General features: G+C 40.8%; 1 protein-coding gene across 1 annotated transcript; it reads right to left on the minus strand.

Annotated features, from left to right (window-relative positions):
- Positions 1-445: 445 nt before the first annotated feature.
- On the minus strand, positions 446-21,533 carry STEAP4 (STEAP4 metalloreductase). The gene is made up of 5 exons (XM_081147687.1): positions 21,399-21,533; positions 8,250-8,707; positions 7,070-7,597; positions 5,638-5,802; positions 446-4,274 (listed from the first exon to the last, which is right to left on the minus strand). The coding sequence occupies exons 2-5, from the start codon at positions 8,703-8,705 to the stop codon at positions 4,011-4,013; spliced, it is 1,413 nt and encodes a 470-aa protein (XP_081003813.1). The 5' UTR covers positions 8,706-8,707; positions 21,399-21,533; the 3' UTR covers positions 446-4,010.
- Between the last annotated feature and the right edge of the window lie 3,863 nt (positions 21,534-25,396).

The following is a 25,396-nucleotide window of genomic DNA, read 5'->3' on the forward strand; positions in this document are numbered from 1 at the left end:
CATCATGGCTGCAGCTGTCCAATTGTGCAGGGAGTTTAACGTCTGGTCCCAGAGACTGCAATCCAATCTGAAGGCAGTCCACCCATCAGGTCGTTAGCCCTTTCTGGGTGGCATCCACCTGGAAGAAGGAAAGCCCAGTGTGGAAAGTATATTCATACCCATCAACCCGGCCAGCTGATGCTTTCCCCTCTCTCAAGGTGAAACTGAAGCAGGCAGGATATAGGAATGCATCTCCTCACTGAACTCAGGCATACATTGCATGAGGCTGCAAATCCGCTAATGTGCTTTAAAACCCATGTAACGGCCTCTCTTTTTCCTTATTTCTGCAGGGAGATATTTTTAGTTCCTGATGCTGAAACTGCTGTGATTCAAAATCTTCTCATCACTTTCTCTGGAATGCTGATGAGTTAAAACCAGAATTAAACAAAGCTGAAAAATATTTTTTAAATAATGTTTAATGAATACACATTTACAAAAGCAGTCCTCATTACATATGAGGAAAATATACAAAAATAAAAGTTCTATGAGCTTCATAAATTTTTTCCCTAGAATACAGGAAACACACAAGTAGTGAAGAAATGTAGTCTGATGTTTTTATGTAGACCAGTTTGGATCTGTTAAAAGGAATGTAGTTCACTATTTCCATCTATTTCAAACTTACGCTTTCCACCGTAAGTAAACCAGAGGAGTTGGCTGGGTTAGGATGGTCAAACTGGTTTGATGGTTTGGGGAGGGAGGAATTTGGGAAGGGAAAAAGGAAATTGGCTTCTCTGGTCAGCTGGTGGGATTTGGACCCTTTGCTGTGGAGGCTGAGGGTCAGGCTTGACAATTTAGTGCTATGTCAAAACCAGGAGGGGGTGCTCTTTAATCTCTAGCTTCATGGAAAGCTTTTACTAAGTACCTGGGTAGAGAGCACTTTTACTAAGTTATAAAACTAGAATCCACTTTACTCCCGGAAAGCTTTGTTACCTAGGTATGGGATTTTCCATTTTTAGTGATGAACTGTGACCCGGTAAAAACATATTACTCTGCTACTAAAAAGGAGCGTGGTTAACCCACACGGCTTTTTTTTCAATATCAGCCTAGATAGTTCTCAACCAGTTCTCTGGCCAAAGGGCAGGCTCCAACCCTCCAACACTTGGCTGTTTGGCATAAAATAGAGGGATGAATAGGATAAGTGAATGGATTATATGCTCTGTGTATCTTCTCAATTAATGCAAATTAAGATTAATGCAAAACAAAACCTGTAAGGTTTTGATGAAACCAACACCCTTATCCAATACCAATGATATTGACAATGTCACTTTAGAAATAATTCGGCAATATATATCAAATGCTATTAAAAGTTCTTAAATTTTGTAATCCCAATTCTTGGCAGGTATTTTGAGGAAATAATTTAGAATATGGAAAAAAGTTGTAAGTGCCAAGATATTCTCTGAAATGTTATTTGTTTTAGTAAAAATGAATATAACCTACATGTTTAATTAGAGCAGTAGTTAACAAATGCCCATTTGATATAATACTATGCAGCTATAAGTTTAAAACATATACCATGTAACTAAGAGAACAAAGTAGCTAACGTATTAAGTGAAAAAGGGTGTGAAGTTGAGTATACAGTATAAATTGAACTATTTTCAAAAAGTTTTATAGAAAAATATCCTGGATTATGGGTGATGTTTTAATACATTTTAATTATTTTGTATATTGTCATGTAGAATATATGATTATAAAAGTCAAATAGAACTCGGCTGAGTGGCTCAGTAGGTCGAGCGTGATCCTGTGCACTAAAAGTTGCTGGTTCAATTCCCAGTCAGGGCACATGCCTGCGTTTCGGGTTTGATCCCTGGTGGGGGCACGTATGGAAGGCAACTGATCAATGTTGCTCTCTCACATTGATGTTCCTCTCGCTCTCTCTCTCTGTCTCTCTCTCCCCTTCCTCTCTCGAAGCATGCCCTTGAGTGAGGACTTAAAAAAAAAAAAAAAAAAAGTAAAAAAGAGAATAAATGGTCTTGATAGAGCATGCAAAAAATGTCAAACCCAAGCCTTTTGGTTATTTCAGTATGTGAGAAGATCTTGCATGAGGCTCTTTTTAGGTCCATATATGAGCCAGGAAGGCTAATTCTGGTGAAGTCCACCTTGGAAATGGAACTATCAACACAGAAAAACAGAGAGAATTGTGGTAGGCAGTTAGATAGACATGAGCAGAGCAAGAACAATGGGCCAGGTACAGAAGGTCACAAGGGTGGAAAGCCCTAGGTGCCTAACAAAGGACAATTGTAGGGTGGGACCTCACCCCCAGGGACCTTCCCTCCCCTAGCATATCTCTGGTCATGCAGTTTGGACCCCCTGACCTTTCCTCCCTAGAGATAACATGTAGGCCTCAGTTGTATTTTGGCTCCAGGCCCAGAAAAGCCGCAAAACCAGACAAGTGACCCCATGGCTGACCGACCTCAGGGCCAGCTGCATTGGATAATGACCCCCCTGCCCTGGTGCTAACCAATCAATTAGTGGAGACCCTGAACCTGAAAGGACACACCTGGAAAGCTGCTGAATATTCTATTGATATCTTCCCCTGAGGCCTCCCCTAAAATCTCCACCCTTAAAACCCTTAGGAAGGAGGACCCAGAAGCTCTCCTTCCCTAGACCATGCCCAAGCCTTTCCTCACCCCCTCTTCTGCCCCCCAGGCAGGTCACCTTCATCTTCCTCACTTCTAAACTCTAAAACCCTTCCTTTGCCTCTATAACTTGTTTCCTAAACCCACTTCTTCTAGGAATTACTTTTTCTACCTCTGTGATTAACAAAATGAATGTTCTTTTATAGTTTGGGTCTTGGCTCTGAATTCTTAAGGTCATTGAACCCAGGTCTGGTCTGACCCCACCTGTCTAACAGGTGCCGTTCTCACTGCCCCCAACAGAATCATCCTGCTTTCCAGTGAGGATCTGAGAAAGAACCAAGTCTCATGCTCACACCTTTCTGCCCTAAAACTTTCCATAATTCTCTCTCATCTGTGCATTCGTCACAGTTACACTTTCATTATTCATTTAATTCCACTGCCTAAAATTATAATGAACTATGACAAATTATAGAAGCGACTTTTTTATACTAGAACTTCATTTCGTAGCTGATTAGCAATGAATGATATTTGGAATATATTATTTACAAAGCAAACCACACAATACCTAAGTAAAACCAAACCTAATCTAGAGCAACTTTACATTTATTTAGCTTGCTATCTAAAATTTGGGTTTATTTGAACTTTTTGTGCAAGGGCTTTTATCAACCTTTCCTCGCTCATTGTACATTGAGAAAATCCAAGTGTGTATCCTTCAATTTTAACTCAACCTTTCTTACACCTATTTCCTGTAGAGGAAGGATCTCTGGGTAACTCTATATATTTGCATATATTTGACCCATACTTCCAATCAATGGTAGTATTTTTGTTGTATTATGAAATAGCTCCCCACTGTACACATCCATATTGGTAAAAGCAAAATCAAAGAGCACATTTCACTACAAAATTCACTATAGCAATATTTATAATCACTTTCATGTCAAAAAACAAAAACAAAAATACCCAAAAAACTCATTTCTTTTACTTCATTGGGCCATCTTCTTCAGACATACCTTACAAAGCCTTTATCAGTGGCCATCATTTTACTGTTTTCTCTGTCACTCCACTCAGCCTTTGAACCAGAGAAGGAAGTTGCATGTACTCTCCCTGGAATTTGCAAGACATTAGGTTACGCGTGGTGCCCACAGGAGAAGTTTCTGAGCGGGAAGACAGGAGGCTAATCTGTGCCTCCAGGAGAGGCGGGACCTACACTAATTCATCACTAACCCAAGGCAAAATGCTATTCTCTACCAATCTCTCAGTTTCTCAAAGTCAGGCAACATGTCCTTCGCTGTTCATAAACCTCAGGCCAGGGTGGGAGAAAAATGCTTTCTTGACTGAGCCTCTTATTTGTCTCTAAACATGCAGTTCAGAACTCTGGGTGAATTGAACACCGCCTTAAATATCTGTCTTTCCATTCAGTGCTGATTTCGAGGATTTCGAGTTCCTTTCCCAGCCCTGGCGGATCCGTGTGAGGGTCTTGTCTACACATGGCAAGATGAGGATGAACTTGGCCACCAGCACTGTGCAGGGAATGATGAGTGCCAGCACGTAAGCTGAAGGAAGGTACCATCGGAGAGTCGAAGGATTCAAGAATCTCTTTCCACCATATATCAGGGTGTGAGCCGTGCACAAGATCAGGGTCAAATAACCCAGTTTGGACTATAAAAGCAAGAAACAAAAACATGTGCATTAATGCTATTTGCATTTTAAAGTAAAACACTCTAAGCCAGCGAAGAATATTGTCAACAGCTGCCACCTTTGAAACCTATCATATTTAGAACACACTGCAAAGTACTGATGAAAGCATTAACCCTCCTTCAGGGTGATAAATATTTCATTAAAAATTAAAAAAAAGATTGTGCTTACAAATGACATGGTGGTTTCATCTAACCTGGCTGGATGGGAAAGTGTCCCAGGAGTAAACTCTTTTGAGTTGGGATAAGTAAGGTGCCTTGCCTTCTTAGCCTGTGGTAAAACTCTTTCCCTGACCCCCATTTCAGGAGGTCAGAGATGTATAAGACACAGTGTGTCCTCATGAAGTACCACCTACGTTACTGACTCAAAGCAGATACTGGCTAATTTCTATTGCAATAAAGAGCAATGAGCAAACTTGACTTTTGTCTGTTTTGGCCTAAATACTAAAGCTCAACATTTATTTCTATTTTTATGCCTTGAATAAAGGTGTTAACATGAGAAAATGTTGACTGCATTTGGTCCCTGGAAAAAACTGTTGACTTTTGTAATTTGAACAGTTCTACAAAATTCAAACCTAGTATCAGTTACTAATGGTCTATTCCATTATACTGGTTTACAATGAACACACATCAGAATAATCGGGAGGGCTTGTTAAAACAAACTGCTGGGTCACACACCCAGAGTTTCTGATCCATTAGGTCTGGGAGGGCCTGGGGATTTGTGTATCTAACAAGATCCCAGGTGATGCTGATGTTGCTGGTCCAGGTACCACACTTTGAGGAGCACTGGTTTCTAAAAATAGTTAAAAATCCTCTTTAATGAGGTGTCTGGTGGTTGATATGTGGAAAAAATCAGATTTTTCCTGTTACAGGACAGGATTGAGTCTGGTATGATGATAGTCTAGCAAGTCTTGTTTCTAAGGTTTTAAAATTTATTTTAAAATATATTGCTTTATATATCAATGCATCTCTTATCTAAGGCTGATTTTCAGAAGGAAAAATGTTGTCTTTGGGTTTCTCTTTGCCTTGCACCGAGTACATGTCCACAAAGTATAATAGCTGTTGGTGCTTTTCACTCTATACTTATAGCTGTGGCTCTGCGAGTAGTCGATGCCCTGTTAGGAATCAAACCATTATGGAATCTGCCTTTCGGTACCAGAGTTAAGCATTTTCTAATTTGAACTTGTTTCAGTTGCTATTTTTATGAGATTGCTAGGGAAGTGATGGAGCAAAATGAAAATGTATGAATAGTGTGAGAGAAAAATGAGAACATTTGTAAAGCCAGGCTCATTTTGCAATTAAAGTAGATTAAATCTTGAGGTCCTTACCTGGACAAATCGGAACTCTCTCCAGTTGACCGTGTTGCTAACTGATGGCAAGGAAGTGATCCCCAAGAGGACAAAGAAGAAAAATCCAAGGATTCCCAAAGACAGATATGAATCACTAAGCCAGGCAGAAGTGGTACTAAATGGATTTTCTTTCTTGGATATTGCCTAAGAAAAATTATAAGCAATTTTAAAAAATTACATTATTTTATAAACTGCCCAAACTTCCAAGGGGACTGAAAATACCTCTGCATGGTTTATTTGCTCAAGACAAATTAGATGTCATTTCTTAATAATCATTTGAAAATAATTGTAGAGGAAAGTACACTTAGAAATTATTTCTTTGGTAGAAAGAGTAATTGGTTCTGCTGGGGCGTCATTATAATAGTTGACTCTAGGAGTGGTAGAGGGAGTTTTAATTGACCCTATAAATCCTAAAACAAAGTACACATTTACTTAAACCTTCTTTACAATATGATTTCTTGTTCCCCGAACAAAACTTGATGTTCTCAAATAATTCCGTCAAGATTCTGTTTTTCTATTTTACATGCTGATTATTCATACATAGGAAGTTTAGTTTCTTTCATGTCTATTATGTTGTAACACAGCATTAAGTCTGTCACACCACAGATTGACAGAAATCAGGCCCCTTTAATGTGATTCTTACCCAAGAACTTCCCATCTATTTGTTAGGGAAATAACGTAGAGAAACCCACAGAAGCAACATCAATGAGTTGTTGACTAATAAACTCTGAGACTGATGTAAGATTGGTCAAAACCAATTATTTCCTAACTAGAGTTGATGTATAGCACTTCCTCTGGGACTGCTTTTAGACATCCTGAGTTGATCCTCTCTGAATTTGTTGGCTATGCAGAAAATGGTGTTTGCCATTTGCTTACAGAACTAAACAGTTGAGGACAATCTCACACGTCAAAACATTAATGGGGTTATAAACACTCTTGTAAATTTGTTTACATTCTTGTGACACATGTTGGAATGGCCCCCTTACCAACAGGATGGCTGGTTTTGACTTCCAGAATGAGGAAGCATGTGTAAAAACAGAAACTTGAAAATGGGTTGGTTTACAGTTATTGAATGTGCCCCAAGGGAATTTCAAAGGAAGTGTCATTAGGTTTCCTGCTCCCTCAAATCTGTAGGTGTATCAGGATCCCAGTCAGTCCTAGGAATCCAGATCTGGACCCAAGGGAACCTGGGCATCTAACTTTCCTTCTCAGTGGCTGTACGAGATGTCAACTGGATTCACTCAAAGACAAAAAGAAAAATGAAAAACAGACATGAGGAGTCTAATTCTAGTTACTTTGAAAAATAAAGATGCTTAGAAGACCGCTTTTCTATAACCGTAAGCTGGAATATCATGCAGCAGATTCCTCTTGGATTTGCGGAGCAGGAGAGTTCAAATGAGTAGAGACTTACCTGGCTAATGGTTCGGTTTTCCAGCCTCCATCGTACATAGTAACGAATAGGAATCAGGAGCGTGTAGATGACATGCAGGAAGGCAAACCCCAGCGCCAGCAGGCCCAGCTGCTTTCTGCAGAGCATCCAGCGGTCCAGCCAGCCTGGGAAGCGGCGGTATTTGGTGCCTCGGTAGAGCTGCAGGACAGCAGCGATGACGCCGGGGAGGTAGACCAGGGAGAGCAGCATCAGGGCCGCTATGGGAAAGACCCGATTGGGGATGGAGACGGCCATGCGAAACGTGCTGTCCTTCTTTTCATAGACGTAAGGGTAGATGACATCTCGGATAACACAGTAGACAAAGAAGAAGCCGCACAGGAAAGCGGACAAGTAGAAGGGGAGCTTCCACATTGGAAACAGTTGCAGGGGGTAGTTTTCGATTTCACTGGCTGCCGTGAGAGAGCCTTGATCCAACGGAGTCAGTCCAAGGGTGCGGACGATGTCCATCACTCTCTGCTTGGCTTTGCTGTCATTCCCACAGACGAACACCTGCGTTAAAGAGAATTAGTGTTGTATTTATTCTTTCCGTCATAATGATTTTGAAAGTCTATGTAAGTACTGCTTAGAATGGGACATGGAGCAGTGAGCTGCTTTTCAAACAAAAATGTCAAACCAACGTGTTTAATAAGATGATGTTTTAAACTTGCACACGTGGGTCGGATAGGTAAGCACCAGGGTTTCAAGCTGGGAGTGGCTTCAGGCACGTCGCACTGGTGATGCGACAAGACTTTGTTTTCCACAGTGTGAGCCGTTTGATGTTTCTCCTGCGTTCGTGGGTGCTGGATCACTTACAGATTGCTGCTGATCTCACTGAATAAATGGATCTAGTTTCCTACGAGGGAATGGGAGTGGAAAGGATCTCTGCCAACGATTTTAGGTGTGTTATTTTCTAGTGTTAACAAGAGGCCTCTGGAGACTCACACCACTGGGTTCCATCAACCCAAAAGCTTTGCAGACAGTGGGAAATGAATCACAATGGACTACCCTGCTTGGTTCAACCCAAGAAAACGGTTCATGGCACATATTAGCAGAATGAAGTACTTAGTGGGTATTTTATTTGGGAATCTTTGAGGTCAGTGCACATAAAAAAAATTCACTTGCTAAAGATGGAATGTAAAGTAAATTCATCGTTTAACCTTACCTGCCGACTTGCGTCCAGGGCTCCTGACTGCAGAGCCCAGGCGGAGATGGTGTTAAACGCTTTCACTACGTGCGCTCCCGGCACCAGCTGAGCAAGGTACTCTGCATTCGATTCCGGGTACTGATGCATTTTGAGGTTGTTGCTGACATCGATCAATATTTTGCCCCGGAGAACCTCAGTTAGAGCTGGGAGAAGCTCATAATGTTCCCTGTGGATTGCCATGATTATGATGTCGGACTTCTGGGCTGCTTCCCCATAGCCCAAGACCTCCGCACCACTGGGCAGCAGACTGGACATCCTGGGGTTTCGACTTCCAAAAACAATCGAATAACCACACTGGATCATTTTAAGTCCCAGCGATCGTCCAAAATCTCCAGTTCCGAAAATGCATACAGTCTCTTGCTCTTCTGAAGAAATCATAGTAAGAGGAAGTGTATCTGTAGAAGTTTTCTCCATGACTGAAAGATAATAGAACAAATACCCAACAAAATATGAATGCTCTGGGCATGGAAAAATTAATGAGAATTATCTCCAGGAAAGGGTGGTTGACTGGTGTTGTTTTAAGCTTCTAATGAATTTCCCACAAAATTTGGAAAGAGAAAAACATTGTCATACATATTCTCATGTGTCTTATTTAACAAAGTCATTGATGAAAAACTTCTGTTGGGTAAAGAGGTGCAATAAAAAACCAAGACACTTACTGGTGGATGTTTTAAACTGTGCACATGCTTTGCAATGATATGACATTTATTGAACACCTACAGTTCCAAAAGTTCTCAGTCTGCCTGGCTATCCCTTCACTTCTCTATTTGTTTGTCCTAATATATTATTTTTCTCTCTCTTATATTGGGGTGAACATTTGCAAGCAAAATGCAGATTTGATCAAGTTGCCAGTGTCCTGTAATGAGATGGATGATGTTTTTTCCACATATTCTCACTTGGATCATTTTAATCATTGCAAAGAGAGAGTAATTCTGGACACATTCACTTATTATAACCCGCCATAAACTTTTAAAAAAAAAATGAAGATATTGACCACACAGTACCATGTTTTTGTTCCACCTATTACTAGCAGTGTGACTTTGGGTAAGTTACTCAAACTCCTTGTGGCTCAGTGTCAACATCTTTAAAATGAGAAATTGATTGTATGTACCTACTTTGGAGACATGGGAAGGATCAGATGAATTTGTTTATCTTAAAACAGTTTTTGAGACATAGTAAATTGGTTATTAATAGATTACTTAATCTATCAGTTATCAAATTAATATAACCTTTATATAAATTCTGTAAATTAAGGGTTAATTATGCTTCTACAACTGTTTTTGGAAGTACCTAAAATTTATCTGACACAGCTTTCCACAATTCTTAAGAAGCGTCTGCTTTCCTCACTTATTTCTTAGAAATAAAACCCTCCATGAAATGGCTTTAGAGCATATGAATTTATCAGAACATAGATGTAAAAACAGCTCAAGTGTAAATTTCCCTCATTTGTAATTATTTCACATTCTATTTTAATATTTCCCTCAAAATGCAGGCTGCCGATCCAGTGTAACACACTTGGGCTGTTACCCCAACCACTAAAATTTATTTTCACTCTTCAACCTTCAGAGACATCACTGGGCAAATTGAAGATACAAAACCAGTAAGGAGATTTAAATATCACCGGCTGACTAATAGAACGAAATATAGTGATTCCATTGGGCAGTGAGTTACTCCTCATCAAGTTACAGAAGTTCTTAGGTTGATAATTGTGTTGGCCACACCTTGGGCTCCGCATCAAATCCTCCGGGTTCTGTTCCCAGCCCTTGGGCAGTAACTAAGTGCTGCTCAGCTTCCAGTGCCCAACAGAGGCTCACTTAGGGGCCCCACATCGTATATCTCTTGATTCCTGTCCTGGGGCTCCTCTGATATCTAGGCCTGTGAAGCACTCACAATATACAACCCATGAGGCCCCCATAGACCAATGGGGATCAGGACTCCATAGATAAGTGCTTCCCTTTCATCTCTGGCACACAGTTCTGACCAACTCCACAAGGCTGGCTCCTCAGAAGGTCCCAGTGGATCAGAGCACTAGTCGTCTGTAGCAGTGGCCAGCATAACATCTGCTCCTGACTTCGCCACCTCCCCTGGTTTGTGCTCCCTGCCCCTCATGCCTGCTCCCTCACATCACTTTCCTAATAAACCAGCTGCACACAAGCCTTTGTTGCAGCTCTGCTTGCTGCTCAACCCAGGGAAATGCAGTATTTTGATTATTTTATGATGAAAAAAGAAAAATGATCAGACCTAAGCTTACCATAACTGGGATGATGAAATGACATGGAAAAAGAAGTTAGAGTACGTAACAATGAGATGTATGATGTATGCATGCTCTAAACCACAAGAGGTCATTTTACAGTAAGCACTACATAAAGAAGGAAGTTACACCCATTTCAGACTGTTTGTAACTCAAAATAGCTCCCGTGTGTAAACATGAATTTATGGAAGTAGTAAGGTTTCTTGCTTAAAAACTTTAAAAAAAGGTTCCTAGTCCTATTTACTCTTAGGTGGAGGATGGAATTCCGGAATAAAGAAAATAAAAAAGATGGCATACAGGAAGCAGAGTTATTAAGGGAAAGACAGGTTAAAATAGTTAAAACATAACAGTGGTCTCCTCTCTTTCCTTCAGCTCTTTATAAACCTCATATAACAGGAAACACAACAAGAATATCTCCTGGTCTGGAAGATCTCCAGGGTTGGTTTTACCTCCTATGGAAGCATTTCCCAGATAGGCCCCTTGAGAAGCGGGCCAGACAGGTAATGTGATCCAACAGGTAATGTTTATAGAGATTAGAGATTGGCAACCAATGACGCAGATGTAAAGGTGGCCAAGAGGACTGTGAAAGCCATGGTAGCGGCCGCCACTGAAATGCGTGTGTGTGTGTGTGTGTGTGTGTGTGTGCGCTAAGAGGGATCAGGTGTGGGTCATGTAGTGTCGCCGATCATCTCCCTCAGTTTGCAGATCCCACCCCAGGTTTTAGAAACCAGAGGCAGCACTCTTCTTGGATGTTCTTAACTTGGCATGCCATGAGGATGCCAGAGCCAGTCTGGTGTGTGTGTGTTTACTTCTCTCACCTCCCAGAGGTCAGACATCAGAGAGGCCCAGGCCACTTCCAGCTTCAGAAGATTTTAACATATTAAAACCATGGGGATGTCCAACAGGATTACAAAAACTGCATATATTAGATGCTTATAGTTAACAAGTCAATGACATTAACCAAAAAAATCTTTTCATCTGAAATAATTATAGACTCACAGAAAGTTGTAAAGATAGTACAAGAGGTTCCTGTACATCCTTCACAGTTTCCTCTGATAATGGAAAAACATAAAATGGAATAAGCATTGCCAAGAGAGTCACTTTATATAAAATAGAATCAGGAGGCTATTAAGGAAGGGGGGGGCGGGCTGTGCACATCTTGTGTCTCAGTTCTCAGAGCTACCAAATTGCTAAACCCATTGCCACACTCAGCTCAAGGCTGACTCACAAACCTCCTGGAACAACAACTGCTCTGTGGACACACATGGACTTGACCTCCACCTTGTAGTTTTTTATCCCCTTGTTTGCATATTGAAACTAACCAATCTGTTACCTAACCAGTAATCCTTCATTTGCATGAAAGAATTACACTTGGTGGTTTTTGCCTTTACAAACCCTGCCTTTGTTCTCTCTGGAGGGCAAATTGGGTTGCTACCTGAATCTGTGTCTCAGGGATTCAAATCTTTTAAGACTCCAAATAAACTTTTAAGTTGTTTAACATCCTCAGACCTTTATTAGTTAACACTCCCAATGGTTATATTTTACATAGCTATAGTACAATATTGAAACTGGGAAACTGACCTTGGTACAAGACATGTGTATAGTTCTATGTCATTGTATCCCACATGTAGGTTCATGTATCTACTGCTGCAGTCACGGTACAAACTATTCCAGCACTTCTCCTGGATAGTCATCCTTACCCCTCCCTGCCTCCCCCAGCCCGTCAAAACCATTAATCTGTTCTCTAACTCTATAATTTTGTCATTTTGAGAATATTCTATAAATAAAACCCCACAAAATGTAACCTTTTCTTATTGGCTTTTTTTTCTCTCTCTTAGCATAATGCCCTGGAGATTCATCCACCTTGGTGCCTGTATCAATAGTCTGACCTTGTTTATTGTCGAATAGTCATCCACCGTATGGACCTCTTGATTTGCTCATTTGCTACCTACATGTCCTATTTGGTAAAAGTCTCTTTACGTCTTCTGCCATTTTCTAATTAAATTGTTTGTTTTTTAACTGTTGAGTGTTTATAATTCTTTATGTATTCTAGATATGACTCATTTGTCAGATATAGGGCCTTCAAATATTTTTTTTTTCCCAGGCTGTAGTTTGTTTTTCATCATCTTAACAGGCTCATTCACAGAGTGAAAGTTTTTTGATGAAATTTAATGTGGTTTTTTTTTTGGATTGTGCTTTTGATATCATGTCTAAGATTTCTTCACTAAGCCCTGGGTCCTCAATAGTTTCTCCTAGAGGTTTTATAGTTTTATATTTTACATTTAAATCCATTATCCATTTTGAATTAATATTTGTATAAAGTGTGAGATTTAAGCCAAGGTTCATTTTTTCTTTCCATATGAATATCTAATTACTTCTCTATCATTTGTTAAAAGATCATCTTTATTTCATTGAATTCCTTTTCGCTGTTGTAAAAAGCAGTTGTCTGCACATGTGTGGGTCTGTTCTGGGTTCTCTATTCTGTTCCACTGATCTATGTGTCTGTATATAGTGAGTCTTAAAATTGGGTAGACTGATTCTTCCCACTTTATTTTTTATTTATTTTCAGAACTGTTTTAGATATTCTAGTTACTTTGCCTTTCAATATGAGTTTTAGGATAATTTGGTACACACACACACACACACATAATTCTTATAGTTAACAAATCATTGTTTTTTAACATATTCCAAAAATACAATGCAACCTATTTGTTTTGTTTAGGAGATAGTCCCAGGCTATTTTAAAATATTAATTCATACTAAAGCATAAAGGCCATGTACAGATATCTGATAAATGGATACAAAGTTAAAGTTGTATGATGGACTCCTTTTCATCCTGGCAGTATATTTCTGTATATGCACAGACCTCGTTTGGAGGATATATCAAAATAAAAATTTAAAGACCTTGTGTATCAGCAGCCAGGGACAAAAATGCCTCCCCCCAGCTCTGGAATAGCCTTTCCCCCTCCCCAGCCCTGGAATAGCCTCCTCCCCTCCCTCCAGCCCTGGAATGAACCTAAGCCCCCTTCTTAGAAAGAACAGGGTTTCAACAATCCAACCATGTCCCTTCTGAAAGGAGGCACTTTCTTGCCTTGCTCTTGGGAGATGGACAATTTTTTCCCCTAGTGTTTTCATAGAATGAAAAAGAATATATAACATTACTTAAGTATTTACATATTTAGAAGAGAAAAGGAAGAAAACCTTCCTCTCTCTATTGCAGAATAGTCCTGAAAGGAGGAATTAGCTTTCATGAATTCCTCCTTTATCTTTTATTCTGAGAAATCCACAGAAAATACAAATTAAGGTAAATTTTTTTATGTAAAGATTCAATCTTAAGTTACAAACAATATTAGAAGTCTTATTTGTTTTTAAGCTTACCCAATTTTACATATATATATAGATATATATATATCTGCACAAACTAAAAGTGCAAAAAATGTTTCACATAGAAAAGGTGTGAAGGTAATCATAAAAACAACTCTAAAGACAAAACAACCAACATCACAAGACACACACTATTAGTAATAAAAATAGTGTGCTAAGGGCCATAATGTAATCATATGTAAACAAAGAAAGAGCCCCCTACAGAGTTTGGTTTGGAGAGGAATGTTAGGAGAAGGGAAATGGTGGTACAGTAAGGAGTCTTTCTGGCATTCCTTCCAATCTTTCCTTCAATCATCAAAGCAACTTTTTAGAATCACTAAGGCTTACAAAATGCAAATACTCCTGCAAAAGATTACAAGAGAAACCAGTGGTTTTCAACCCCGGTGCACATTAGAATCATGGGAGAGCTTTTGCAAAATACTGATGAGCAGACTCTTGGAGGCTGAATCAATTGGCCTAGGATAGAGCCAGGGCATTGTTGGCTTTTTTAATTGATCGTGAGGGGGTGGTTTAAGGAGGGGTGGGTGGGGAAGTGGAAGCAGGCATAAATGGTGATGGAAAAATATATAAATAAATAAATAAAGTGGAAAAAAATTGTTTTTGAAGCTTCCCCTGATGATTCTACAGTCGAGCCAAGCCTGGGAACCACTGCCTTTTAGCTTTCAGTGGTTTTCTTCCCTGGTTGCATATTAAAATCAGCTGAGCGGCTATTAAATGGGAGGGCATCACCTGCTGAGACTTTGAATTGACTGTTTTAAGGGAGAGCCCAGACATTAAAAACACACACACAAAAACACAAATGAAATAAACAATTCTAAGGAGCACCCAGGGCTGAGAACTATTGTGAATGAAAAAAAGATAAAGATAACTTTTTTGAAGAGGGATGGTGGGAGGAGAAAGACAGAGGGAGAACCGGTGTTAATGAGCTTGGGGGGGGGGGGATGCAGAAACATTTTACCTGCTTTACAGTTTTTCCCCTAAGTAATCACTGGCCAGGTCTAAGAGTCTAGAATCTTTTTTTTTTTTTTTTTTAATCCTCACAGGAGGATATTTTTTTCCATTGCTTTTCAGAGAGAGTGATGGGGTGAGGAGAGAGAGATAGAAATATCCTGTGAGAGAGACACATTGATTGTCTGCCTCCCACCAGAGCACTAGTTCAATTAAAAATCTTATTAATATATGTTTTCACATTTAGATCTCAGCTGCATCTGTCAGGCTAAATGAAGATGGTTTTCTGATTCCCTGGCCAAGAATTTCATCAGGTAAGTTCATTATCCACAGTCTAGGCTGCTTATTTCATTTGATTAAAGCCAGGGGCTCATGACAAAAAGGTTAGGGATTCAGTCATGTCTGGGTTTATTTACCTTGACCTCCATTTACATTCTAATTCCTGAACAGTTTCTTACAAATCTTCGATTCACCAAAGATTCAGCTTCAGGATCAGGCCCTGGGTTGTCACCATCATAAAAACAACTCTCAATGATTCAGTGCCATTTGGCTTATACACACCACGTGAGCAATGCTTATTGGATAATTTGGTGATTACAACAACCCACTTAATATTTAGTGTAAATTAGTAGGTTTTACTTTTCTAGGCCTACTTAGATGTTTAGGAAGTGATTGAATCATCCCCATTTTGAATTAACTTTGTTTAAATTAATTTCCTATGCATAGTCATTTATCTTTACATTGAGGCCACTAGGAATTATCTAAATATTTGGTAACTGCCAACTCAGTCTGGGGGTAGAGCAGTTTTGCTGTGGATCTGATTCCAGCCCTTGGACCTTGTTGATGGGAGAACTCCATTCTGCTTAAAAGGATCTCCTTACCATTTTTAAAAAATCCTCACCCAAGGATATTTTCCACTGCTTTTTAGAGAGGGATGGGGGAGGGGGAGAGAGAGAGAGAGAGAAACATCGATGTGAGAGAGACACATTGATTGATTGCCTCCCACCTGTCAGGGATTAATCCTGCAACCGAGGTATGTGCCCTTGGCCAGAATCGAACCCAGGACCCTTCAGTCTGCAGGCTGACACTCTAACCACTGACCCAAACCGGCTAGGGCTCCTTACCATTTTTTTTAATTAAAAAAATTTTTTTTATTCTCGCCAGAGGGTATGTTTTATTGATTTTTTTTTTTTTTTTTTTTTTTTTTTTTTTTTTAGAGAGGGAGGAAGAGAGGGAGGGAGTGACATCGATCGGTTGCATCCTGTTACAGGCCCCAACCAGGAATGGAACCCACAACGCAAGCATGTACCCTGACCAGGTATCAGACACATGGCCCTTTGATGTGTGGAACGATGCTCCAACCAACTGAGCCACACTGGCTAGAGCACTCCTTACCATTTTTAGAAATTTCCTGAGCGTGGTTCACACATTTTTATGAATATCGTTTCCCTTATCTTCTTTTGGATACCATTTTCTTCCACTTTAATCTGGCTCTCAGAGGCCAGGACTCCCAATGGCCATAGTGCCTCTAACATTTGCCACGTTCAGATTGAACAGCAGGTCAAGAGCCGGCCTCGCAGCTGCTCCATTTCTCACCTCCGGAGAGAAGGGGTTCTTGAAACGCCTTCCCTGTCCTGTGTTATACTCAGATAAACAAACCTGAGTGCAGTGCTGGTTAAGAAACAGTTTTTAAGAAAACAGCTTTTAATTCCTAGGCTTTCGGCCTCAGCTTTTTTCAGTGGGGTGGCAGGAGCCAGCTTGCCAGTTGAAAGCTTGAAATCAGCCATGAGGGGAGTTTTTGCACCATGGAAATCACCAAATGCGACAAATCAGGACAATTTTTTCCCTTAGAGGGCTGTTTTCCAGCATTCCACAGAGTGATTTTTCTAACTCATCCCTTTCTCCCCAAGACTCGGGCATGTGACCGCAGAAATGGGAAAATAATTGCACTGACAGGGTGATTCATTTTTCCCACCCTGACTCTGCATATTAGGCCTAAATCTCTTTCCTTGGGGGCCTCCCTTCTCAGAAGACTTCTAGATTCTTAAAACAGAATCCATGTGGCTCAGCAAAAGTTCCAGATCCTTTCCACCCCACACATGGAGTTAACACAGTTTGGGTTGTAAATCTGATAGCACTGCTAGGCTCTTGGTTTCCTCAGGGAGATACTTACAGGGACTTTTTTGTGTATACTCGCATCCCCAAGCACATATCTTTCCATTTTCCACACATGCCTCAAAAAAAAAAGAGGAAAAGAAAACGGAAAAAAATCCCTCATAATTTGGGACCTCAGTCTAGGATAACCAACTAGCCGCACACTTTCATTATTAACTGCAATGAACCATTTACCAACCTCCTAATTGCTGTCTCCTTGACCGCCTTCCATTTCCCACACCCCTTAGGTCAGGGCAACTGAACAGGATGAAGAAATAATTTTAGTACTTGGGTACAAAAATACTTTAGTACTGGAGAAGAAATAACCAGAAGCACGATAATTTTGTAGAAGAAGGACTTGACATAGCTTAGTTCTTTTGATGTGTTCAATGGGCTTTATATCTTATAACATGCCTTGAGGTATTGCAGAAGAGCTAAAATGTTTTTTCTTAAGTTAAGCTAATTAAAACCTTTAGAAATTCAATGTTCCAATTTTTATGACCTCAGTTAAATGCCTTAATTGTATTATGTCACTCTTGCAAATGAATTACTCTTTAAAATGAATTACACTCCAAAGTATTATAGTTACAAATTTATTATGAAACTTACCGACTATAGCAACGTAATAGGGTTACTAAAATTAAGGTTAATGAGAAGAATCACCAAGGTTTCTGCAATTTCCTTCTCCTTTTTAAAAATAGTCATGATAATTTCCACTGTTTACTTTAGATGGACTGCACAGTACAAAGGAATCTCATGCTTCTCCCCAAAGGCAGGTAGTTGAAATCTGGGCACTTGACTATATTAACCGGTACACTGCAGGGGGCACCCATTCTTATAACCTACCATTCCCGTAATGATCAGCATCTTCCAAAAATAAAAATCAGTGTTACCAATGATATTTTGGTAGGACTTTATGTTTTTGACAGATTTATTAAACAGCCTCTCCGTGCAAGGCACTGTGCTATGACAGGGATGAAGTGATAAATGAGACCCTCCTGGTCCTCAAGGGGCTCCTGCCTTGGCGAAGGTGTGGAGACATGATCAAATGGCTACAATACAGCGTGTGAGGACCAAGGCCGGCAAATGCGCAGCATAGATCCCAGGCCAGAGACAGGGCACTAATCTACCAGGGACAGAAAGTTGACCAACATCTGTGCAAAATTACTTCAGCCACTGTTTAACTTGGCTCAAAGCTCTTTCCACACCCTGTAAAAAGTGCAGGTGTAGATGAAAGATGCATACTCATTGTCAAAGGCTAGTCGCCCCCTCCTATTCCCGTGCTCCTCAGGGTTGGCGCCATCACCACTGAGGACCTGATTGGAGCCCCTTCAATATTTGGAGCTGAGGCAAAAGAGACTATCTAGCTTGAGTTCAAATGGCCCTCAAAGAGGTGTGCTATATAGTTCTGTTAAGCCAGAATGATAGTTCCTCACTTTTCAAAATTGTGAACTCCATTTCATCCTGACATCAAGATTGAGCATGTAATCTATATTAAAATAAACATATTTCTCTTCAAACTTTACAGAAATACTTGACTGTCAAAAGACAATATAGTAAGACCGCTCCTCTCATGGTGGGATAAACTCATCCAGAGAACATTGTGGAGAAGCATTTAGATTAGGATGGCAATGTCCAGCCTAGTTAGAGTTCAAATACTTCTTTTAGTAAACTATTGCATTCTTCTTTCTACAGAGATATATTTGTAAAAGATAGTTTTCAAAGAGTGCAAACATCCCTGTTCTTTTTTCCTTAATGATTTGGAAGAATAAATTGGTTATGTATATAGGCTAAGTATGTTTTCTTATCATGTATTATTTTAAACATTAATTATCCTTTAGTTATTTACTTAGCTTTATTACTTCCAGGACTGATTTCTTCTAAAAAAAACAAAAAACAAACACAAGTAACAAGTGTTAATTCAGATCGTTTTGGAAATGACCTAAAAGTCATTTAAAATATTCTGAGTATGTTTTACACATCACATGGAACTGCTCAGGAAGTCTTCATAGTTAACTAATGACCCATCCTCTTTGGATGTACAAAAAACAGGCAGGTGAATTTGGAGGTCTTGCCTTTGTAAATCTTATTTTTACTATCTCTGGCCTAACTACAACTTCAAGAAAAAACCCAACCCAGAAAACCTTATTACCCTAGATTTTTACAGTAGGAATTAAAGGTAGGTGTGGATGCAGACCTTTAATGAATGACCTCTTCAGAGGGCAACCCAGAGGAACCCAGCTACAAGGTAGAAACCAGCTAGCAAGTCTTCAAGTTTGAAGGGTGATTGTATTTTTTTGTTGTTGCCACTAGCTTATTAATCTTTTTAAGATTTTGAAAGTAAATTATTATTATTATTATTATTATTTTAAGCCTCACCCACTGATATTTTTTTCCCATTGCTTTTCAGAGAGATTGGAAAGGAGAGAGAAAAAGAAACATCAGTGTGAGAGACACATCGATTGGTTGCCTCCTGAATGCACCCCGACCAGGGCCGGAGATGAGCCTGCAGGAGAGGTAAGTGCCCTTGGCTGGAATCGAACCTGGGACCCTTCAGTCCACAGGCCGAAGCTCTAACCACTGAGCAAACTGGCTAGGCAAAAGGAAATGATTTTTAAATAGCAGTTGACAAAACAGTCAAATGGCATAAAGAGAACTAGCTGGTGAGGGTCATGAAATACTGAACTGTGTATCTGAAGGTGACTGCACTACTAGCTACTGGGGAGACCTTAAAAGGAGAATCTATGTCCTTTTAATAATGGCATTAATCATGGTAGAGCAATACAGGGGTGGTTTTTCAGAAGGCAGGGAAATGTAGCAACTGCTCGGGGTTTCCTCAAGTTTGAAATTCTATGACAAATGAATCTCTTTTCCTTAAAACTCTTCAAACAAGGCTCAAGGCCCAGGGTTTCCTACTTATTAACAAACAGGCTCACAAAAATTTATTTGGTTACTTCTAACAATAGTTAGCAAGCTTACACGAGGCAGAAGCCTGGAAATTGTTCTCAAGTTAGGGGTCAGGCCCTGTACATGCCAGTTTCTGAACCTCAAGTTGCTGTGTGAACTTCATTCAGCAGAACCATCAACGTTTCCAAATAAAGAAAGCGCTGTTCTCCAATTTCTCGACACAGGTACCATTTACTTTAAACCCTCGAAGCCTGACAAATAGGGAGTGCTTGGTCCTGCTTTATGGGTTGGCAGTGTTTGCCGTGCAGGTAGAATACGTGCAGGTAGAATTCATACTGTGCTAAATCATGGCATTCTGAAGAATGCGGGGTTTTGCAAAAGGCCATATCTCAAAGAAGTTACTACTTCAAATAAATGTGCCATTCTATAAAATTACACCTACTATATCAGAAAAAATGTTCTTTCGTGTGAGTGACATTTACGAGACTGCCATTTACAGGGACTGGGACATTCTCACACTGCGAGGCTGAGGAATGGTTTTGAAAGCTGCTGAGAGCATTCTCTGAATGATAAATGTGATCGAAGTCTAAGATACTTGTATGGGAAGAGACCCTCTCCATAACTGGGGAGTTTCTGCATTGTTAGGAAGAGAGGAATTACTTGGTCATACCTATAGCATTAACAAGGTTGTCAAATTATTTCAAGCCTGCAAGCATCTTTAGTCATGCATTTTCAGCTTGTTAGAGCTGGACTTAGTGTATCATCTGGTCCAACAAGCTCCTATTTTACATATGTGGAAACTGAGGCTGAGGTGTTGAGCTTCTAGTTAGAACTAGGAACAGAATTCTCCAACCCACTTCTCCCTCTTCCATCCAATTCACTTTCCGTTAGACCAGCCCTCTTTTAAAGAAAGTTCCCGAATTACCATCCAGAGAAAAAACTACTTTCTTGTACATTTCAAATAATATTTCTCGGGAAAAGCAATCTCCAAACTATAGAAGGAAATTTAAAACAAGATCAAGGGTGGAAGTGGCTGCATATCTCTGGACAGATTTCAGCTCCTGATCGGGAAGTGACCTGAGACCTGCGTCTGCAGAGATTTGCCAAAACCACAGTCTTCCAGGCTCCCTTCTGATGGGCGCCCAAGATTGCTCTTTTCTAGAAGTCAGGTACAGAGAGGAATTCAGATCGGACTTCTCTGCACCCGGACGTAGAGATAAGCCACAAAAAGCCAGGAAGCTAGAAGCCTGCTGAATTGCTTAACAGATTGTGCGACGCTCTTGGTGGCCTTTCCCGGAGAGGGGTGCGGGGATGCGCTGGGAAGTTTGCCAGCATCATCTCCTGTGGGGACCAGCCTGGGGAGTGGGGTCCTGAAAGGAGGGGCTCCAGGTTGGCTGAAGCAGATAAGGGAGGCGGGCCCTGTGGCGAAAGGTGCGAGGCAAAGAGCCAGAAACGTGACCCACCTGCGGGAGGGGCGCCGCCAAGCTGCTCCGGCCAAGGTCTAGTGCAGCCGCGGCTGGGCGCGCAGTGGCCGGGCTGGGAGGAAGCGCCGTGCGCTCGGCTCGGCTCCGCTCGCGGTCCTCAGCCCTCCCCGGTATAAGAAGGCAGACAGGGGAGGGAGGGCCCGCTAGATTTCGCAAGAGAAACGGCGAAGAAAGCACTTCCTGGAAGAGTCAAGTTGGGAATCCTTGGGCGGCTGGAAAGACCAGAACTTCCCGTTCTGCCACTGCAGCTTTTGCTGCAGATGTTGCTGCTGATCTCCTGCCAGTGACCTTTCGAAGGGTTTTCCCCATAGCCCTGGGGATCTGTGCATCCCAGGCAGATTGAGGCTTGGAGAGGCTGAGGAGCACCCCTGTAGGAAGGGCCTCTTTGAGTGGCTGAGAAAACTCCACCTGGTCTCGGCTTCTAGGTATTGCTCTTCTTGCCACCTTGCCTCAGTTCACTGTAAAAGGTAACATCTTTCCCCTCTGCCTGGAAGCTCTGGGTTCTTATGGGGCTCAGCTTGGATGACCTTGAGGTTTTAATTTATGTAGATTAAGTTACTCAGAAGAAACAAGCCAAACGAAAGAGAGGGATGATGGTACCTTATTGTTGCTATATTATCTATAACTATATAATATTGCATACTTGGATTGCTATGTCTTTCTATATTGGAGGAGCTCAAAGCCACAGCTAGGTGGTTTATAATTTAACCAGTGATGACAACCTAGGAGGCAAAGCAACCCTGCACTCCCAAACTCTATGGTCTAGAGCCCAGAGTCCTCCCAATCTGCCTTTCACCCAACCATCTGGTCTCATGTTCCATGGCACACTTGCCAAGGTCCAGATGTTGAGCCTCATGGGAGGCCTGTTCCCAGTATTTTTGAGTCAACTTTTCCTTTGCCTGGATTGTAATTCTCCCCAAAGTATCTTGCAAAGTCAGCTCAGATCCCATGTCTTGCAAGAAGTATTCTCTGAGCCACTAGTTGCGATTAATCTTTCCTTTTTCCATATAACGTAGTTTATGCTTCTGATACAGCAATAGGACAAATAGCCTCTAAAAAGAGTTATTGTATATGTATTTCCTCTCCTGGACTACAATTTCTGAGGGTGGAAACCCTGTTATTTTCAGGCTGGAATTCACCACACCTAGCACAATGCTCAATATTTATTACACTCATGGACAAGTCTACTGCCTATTATTATGGTATAGCTTACCAAAAGGTCATCTGATAGTATTTGTTGGGCAAGGAAGAACTTAAAAGGTATTCGATGATTTTATAGCACCAATTTTCCTAGTTTGAAGACTGACAAGGTGAGACAAGGGTGAGTAACTAGGAAATAAGGCCTCTGATGTCCCTAAGAGGCCTATGGTTGGTTAGCATAGCTTTGTGACTACCCCTGGTCTAGCATCTGGCTCTAAGCCTTGTGGGCACAGAAACTAGATTCTCAGCACATTGAACCTGATATTTAAAACTGGGATGTCAATTTGTTAGTTGTCAATGGAATATAAACAAATAGTTACTGTGAAACTACAGCACCAGACGTTCTAGTCACCATATTCTCTCCTCGTAGGCACATCCTGTGAAAGCCATTTTGTGCAGAAGGCTGGTCCCTAAACAGGGAGTGAGTTATAAGATTCTCAGGTTGCTGGCATCACATCATGATGATATATGTGCCACCAGATGTAGACAGCTGGAGTCTATGGACTAAGATCATTCTGGTTTCTGGGTTGTGTTTGCATCTATTATAGGGTGACTTAATGGAATAATCATATTTGCAAATGTAGTTTCCAACTAATAATAGAATCATTACTTTATATACATGTCATTATCATTGTTAGGTGGACAAAATATTTTACAATCTTATTATTATGAGAGGCAGGTATATTTCAGTTACGTAGTTGCCAAAGGCAACTAAAGTCCCCAAAAGGGAAGATTAAGTTACTGGAATATGAAGGCTAGAAAAGATTTTCTTTATTAGTGCCAAACTTAAGATGTATTTGAACTTATTTATCTTGTGACTTGAAGGTTGATTTTTCCCTTGGTAGTAGGCAGGACACACAATTCATAACTCTCCTAGTCTTTCCTTAAATTCTTGCTGTAGGGGAAAATTAAGCTTTCAAAGATGTCGGCAACCCAAATACCCAAAACTTGCCATGGCAGGGTTCACCCTTCTCCCTAAGGCCTTGACAGAACTCTGGATAATCCTTCCCAGATGTTGCACAGCAGCAAAGAATTCTTGTTTAGAGATTTCCACATTTTCTGTGCTTGAGTCTTTCCTGCCATATCCTCGCTTGCCAGCCTGCTACCTTAATTTCTCCACATGGCAGAACTTAGGAAAATTGATAAAGTAGGCTTAGAGCCAGTGTCCATCATGTGTTATTAAATGATTGAATAAAAGTATGCCTTTAACATCATGTATCTCCTTTTCTATGCCATTTTTCTGTTCTGTCCAGTCTCAGGCTTTGGCTACTCTTCCCTCTTCTCCAAGGCTTCTTCTTCCAGTGCATCACAAGTTATTCTGGGGTGGGGCTTTCAACTGGTGCTGTGCCTGGATGGAGGTGATTGGCTTAATAGTCTCTAATTAACATGTATATGGAAGGTCTTTACATATTTGCCCTCTAGCTGATGGAGAAAAAATTTAAAAATTGAAGGACTCCTGGAGATGTGTCTGTCTAACCCAAAGAAATGTATCTGTAATGGTGGGGATTTCAGGTACTGTAGAAGAAATTTCTGAATATGAGTATAATGAATATTTTGTCTTTTACTTGCCTAACATCCTGGGCCAGGACTAGGACTGAGTGAGGAGCCTAGGGTACAAAATTTGAGGAGGGGCTCACTCTCAAAATTGACCCTACATGGACCAGAAAATGAGTGTCTTTACATATTGCCCCCTTGGGGCTTCCCTGACCTCCTCTTGTCCTAACCTTGCAGAATCCATTTCCCTTTCTCTTAATCACATCATCATTTTCCTTTGAGAAAAACCCTTGCACAACCTCAGTCCTTGTGGTCCAGGTGGTAGTGACAGCACTGCCAGGGTTTCAGGAATAGACCCATGTCTTAGGCCTGACCAATCAAAGCACACAGCCTTGCTCACAGTGATTGTTCAGTGATGACATGTGACCTAAGCTGGGCCAACAGAAAGCTTTCCTGGAACAACCCAGAAAGAAGCACACTCTTTAGGGAGGGTTGTTGAGTTGCTAGAATGTAAACCTGCTGTGAGGAGAGAACCAACCTGAGAAAGAAGCCACTTTCAGAGAAAGGAGAGCAAAGAGAAGGGAAGACAGAGTTTTCTGAAACTGTTGGAACTCCTTGCTGGTAGACTTGGAAATTTAATTTCTTGTCCCAGAAAACTTTGTCATCTACTTCTTTTCTACTCTATGGGAAATGAGCTAAAAGAATCCCCCCGCACCTGCAGAACTGTGGAACTGCAAAAGGTATAGTAAAAAAACCCAGGCCATTAACCTGGTTTTACCCAATTTCTAGGATTCCTGCCAACACAGAACAGGAAGCAAAACCAAACAACATTTTACCACCCACCTGTACCCAAAAAAAGTCCTGATGGGAAATTAGGCCAGACGCTGGCAGTATTGGGAACTGGATTAGGTGGTGATGTCAGGACTGACAATAAAGAATTTAAAAATAAGACTTGCCTTAAAGAACCGAACTCTGTCACTAGAAACTCAAGAGATGGTTAAAGTGGAAGAGTTGAGTGTGTGTGAGATGAGTGAATAATAATTTTAAAAAGTCACTGACTAGAGGTGAGAGGCAGCTACTTCTGGGAAATGGAAATGAGCAAATAATCCCTATCTTCCTCTTTATCTTATCTCTGACTCTCTTTGTTAATTTTGGAAACTTTATTTTTTTTTCTACTCCTGGGGCACTGGCGGGACTTTGGATAGGCTGACTACACCACCAGAAACCTGGATGCGGCCCAAGACACACCTGCGACCTCAAAGGAGGTCACTTAGCTGTGATGT

Source organism: Miniopterus schreibersii, assembly GCF_964146895.1.
Source record: "Miniopterus schreibersii genome assembly, chromosome: 9".
Lineage (NCBI taxonomy): Eukaryota > Metazoa > Chordata > Mammalia > Chiroptera > Miniopteridae > Miniopterus > Miniopterus schreibersii.